The 4,183-nt window shown below is 38.8% G+C and overlaps 1 protein-coding gene across 1 annotated transcript; it reads right to left on the bottom strand.

Moving 5' to 3' along the window:
• Positions 1-1,786: 1,786 nt before the first annotated feature.
• On the bottom strand, positions 1,787-3,750 carry LOC131471474 (macrophage mannose receptor 1-like). Its single transcript, XM_058648039.1, has 4 exons — positions 3,353-3,750; positions 2,292-2,630; positions 2,110-2,198; positions 1,787-1,907 (listed from the first exon to the last, which is right to left on the bottom strand). The coding sequence occupies exons 1-4, from the start codon at positions 3,717-3,719 to the stop codon at positions 1,821-1,823; spliced, it is 882 nt and encodes a 293-aa protein (XP_058504022.1). The 5' UTR covers positions 3,720-3,750; the 3' UTR covers positions 1,787-1,820.
• Between the last annotated feature and the right edge of the window lie 433 nt (positions 3,751-4,183).

A 4,183-nucleotide genomic window follows, 5' to 3' on the forward strand; every position in this document is an offset into this window, starting at 1 on the left:
GATGTATAAATATATTTGATAAGAATATTAAATGATAATGTTCTGGCATCTCTGCACTCGTCCTTCTCCTCAACTTCCACCACTAGTGTTGCATATTAGACCTTTCACTAGTCATAACAAGCTTGCACATTTCTTTATTTCTCCTCAGATCCATGAAAGGCTGACAAACCTGGGATGGACAGACTTCAAGCTTCAGTGGAAGAATCTTCCCTCAAACCAAACCAAAAAGACCTGAGTGGACCATCTTTATTCCATCTCCTGAGCAGTCGAGAAAATATTGAACCAATGATTTTGCTGTGTTGTTTATGGAGTAGTTAACTTAATAGACGACGATAACAGAGAATAATGTTGTTAGTATGTGTGGCGTGATGTTTCCTCAGTATCTTCTGTAACTTGTGTCCTCAGAATAAATCAAGCAAATGTAGCATCTCCAACACAGAAGCATTGAACTGCTGGGTTTTTTGAGCAGTAGAATTTACTTCGTGGACAACTTCTTTGTGTTTTCAGCGATTGGTTTCCTGACATGAGAGGTCGTAAAATCATAACATGACATAACAGTAAAGACAAAAAAAATTGTAGATGAGCCCATAATAGGGATCACAGTATGGTGTGCCTTAAGGTTTGACTTTTAGATCTTCTAGTGTTGGCTGTGTTTGTCCAGGAGTGACTTTAAACATGCACTTTTATAATGTTTAGACTCGTGCTGTATTCATTTCTGTAGTGGTGTGTTTGTGTTACACCTACTTAAACTTCACACCTGGTTCTTAGGGTGCTCTTATCATCGACATTAGCATGCTAACACACTATATTAAGACGGTGTCCACCTACTGAACATCTACGTGTTAGTGTTTCCATTGATGGCATGCTTACATAGTCAATTATGAGGTGGACATGTCTTATTTCAGTGTGATAACATGCTCGTATTGTTTATATGAGCACAAAGAACCAGGTGTAAAGTTTAACATGACCTCGTTGTGGAGTATCTGAACATATATGTTACTTGTCTCCCTGATACTATCAAAGATGCCTCTCTCACTCTCTCACAGAGGAATTATCGCAAGCTCATGTTATTAATAATATAACATTGAATTATAATTTATTTTCCTGCAACAGACAACACCTGTCTCAGTTTCAGCAGATTATTCATGTGTTTTTGTTCTATTCGCTAGAATTTTTCACAAATGAGACATTTGAATTGAATGTCTGTCCATCCCGGGTTTGTTAGCCAGACGTCGTCGACCCGAATCGAGCACACTCCTGTAACCAATCATGCTGTTGACTGAGGTTAGGACCTCCTACCTCATTAACATATGGACACAGTAATACATAAATAAATAAATAAATGTAAGTGAACAGAAATGTACAAATAAATGTAAGGCATTTATTTATTCTTTCATTTATTCTTTTATTTATTCCTATATTTATTTATACTTTTATTTATACATTTATTTATTTATTGCTGTATTTAATCATGCATTTATTTATGTATTTCTACATTTATGCATTTATTTATGCATAAGTCAGGTTTCGTCCTCCATATCAGGAAACCAATTGCTGAAAACACAAAGAAGTTGTACACGAAACATTTGCTTAAAAAACCCAGCAGTTCAATGCTTCTGTGTTGGAGATGCTACATTTGCTTGATTTATTCTGAGGACACAAGTTACAGAAGATACCGAGGAAACATCACGCCACACATACTAACAACATTATTCTCTGTTATCGTCGTTTATTAAGTTAACTACTCCATAAACAACACAGCAAAATCATTGGTTCAATATTTTCTCGACTGCTCAGGAGATGGAATAAAGATGGTCCACTCAGGTCTTTTTGGTTTGGTTTGAGGGAAGATTCTTCCACTGAAGCTTGAAGTCTGTCCATCCCAGGTTTGTCAGCCTTTCATGGATCTGAGGAGAAATAAAGAAATGTGCAAGCTTGTTCTGACTAGTGAAAGGTCTAATATGCAACACTAGTGGTGGAAGTTGAGGAGAAGGACGAGTGCAGAGATGCCAGAACATTATCATCTAATATTCTTATCAAATATTTGAACATCTAGCAGCTTTGGTATAGATACAACATGGCAGCCATGAGAACTATGTGGGATGTTACCTGCTGGAGAAACTGTTCAATAACAGCTGGATCTGTCATATCTGCACCAGTCATAATCTTCATCCCCACCGTGGTCTTCAATGTGGTCACTGAAAAGTACAAAAGAACATGCACGTCACTCATGTACTGTGAAATTTAACTGAATCAAAAATAATCACTTATTTTTCTTATTGAACTATCACCTTGATGACAAATGAAAGGCCGCAACCAGGAACAATTTAGGTCAAACCAATTATGAGTCCGCCCTTCGACCACACAGTGTTGGTTACCGGCTAAGTTATCTGGTTCATAGCTTTTCCAGTTCTTGAAGGAACTGTGAGACCCGTCAGACCATGCCCATGGCACTCGGTACAGACCGATCCAAGATGTCTGATTACCAGTTTTTGAAAAGACCAAAGCGTTTTCTTCAGCGTTCTCAATCATAGCGAGGTCTGTGTAGTGTTGTCTGCAGTATTCCTGAGCAGAATTCCATGATTTCACCGTCGGGATGAAATGATAGACTTTCTCTCTTTGGTTTGTGACTGCAATGGACAGAAGTGAAGTCAGTGTCTTTATATTTTTTTATATTTTTTTTCTGGCTTACAGGAACACGTCTAATATTATGAAAATCCAGGTTTTTTATAAACAGAAATAAAAAGTGATCTTTTTTGTGGATAAAACCAAAACAAGTGTGGAGTTGAAGAATTACTGTATATTTAAGGAAAACATTTAGAAGATCAAGTTTGACATTTCTCTTGGATTTGAAAGAAACACAACACTACTTCTGTGTTTAAGATGTTTCATTCAGACTTACCTCAGTGACACAAACTAAACAGCAGCTCCTGTGTCTCCTTTAACTACTGTCTCTATGGACTTTGGTGTGGCAGAGTTAGTGGTTTATAAACTTTCAGTCTGTGATACTTAGTGTAAAGTACATTTTGAAAAATTAGCCTTTTGTTCAGTGGCTAAGATCCATGTCTTTCCTTGTGTCCCCACTGGCAGCCATGTTTTCGCTGAGAGTGAGTTACCATTTATTTATACAAGCACTTCCTCCTAAAAATAAACAAACAGAGCAGAAATCTTTGACTGCTGAAGTCTAGCATATCTTATGAATGTGTTTGTTGCCTTTTCTCACCATTAGAGCGACTTTTTCTGAATGGAAACTGAATGGTGTGTTTGGTTAACTCACCATTTATTTATACAAGCACTTCCTCCATAAAAATAAACATAAACAGAGCTGATGTAACCTCACATGTCTTCTTACCTGTGTAACAAACAAAAGAGTAGGCACTGGCACAGATGGCGTCTCCCCAAGTTCCATCAGGATTCATGATTACACAGGATTCACTTCCATTCGCATACGAGGGCTCTCCGCTGGCCCAAGCCTCAAAAGTAGTATTGCCTGCTTCACCAGTCACTGACCATCTCCAGGAGTTGGACTCATTTCCAAGGTTTTCCTTCCAGGATTTGGGGTCATCAAACAGTCCGATCCATGCAGTCTTATAAGTCAATGTAGGTTCTAGCATGCTTATATCATCGTAGCTGTCAAAGGTTGCCAGGTCGGTGTAATGCTCTCTGCAGTAATTCTGAGCCTGGAACCAGGTCATGTTCTGGTTTATGTAGTAGTACATACGTGGAGGAGACTTAGAGCAGGAGCTGAGGCTCCATCCTGTGATTTGATGATAGAAAGTATCTTTAGTGTTTCATGATTTAATAGTTTTTAAAGGTCCAGTGTGTAACAATGACTGACATCTAATAGCAACACTGCAGATATAACAAAATGGAGGACTCCTCCCCTCACCGCTCCCTTCCCCAAGTGCATCAGGCATCTACGGTGGCCTTTGCATACCAGGAAGGATGTTAACACTCTTTCACCACTCTCTTACTCTCTCTGCTGTTCCCTCTTTGTTCTTTGTTGGTTTATGCATCAGGTTCATGTGGACAGAACTGTTATTTACAAATACACATCCTCCCATGCACATCAAGCACAATGCGTAGAAATGAATAAATTAGGAGGAGGAGGGGAAAAAAGGCCACACACACACACACGGCTGCAGCAGCTGGAGACAGCAGCTCAGAGTGAACGTCAGAAAAT

This window comes from Solea solea, chromosome 13 (assembly GCF_958295425.1).
Source record: "Solea solea chromosome 13, fSolSol10.1, whole genome shotgun sequence".
NCBI classification, from domain to species: Eukaryota; Metazoa; Chordata; class Actinopteri; order Pleuronectiformes; family Soleidae; genus Solea; species Solea solea.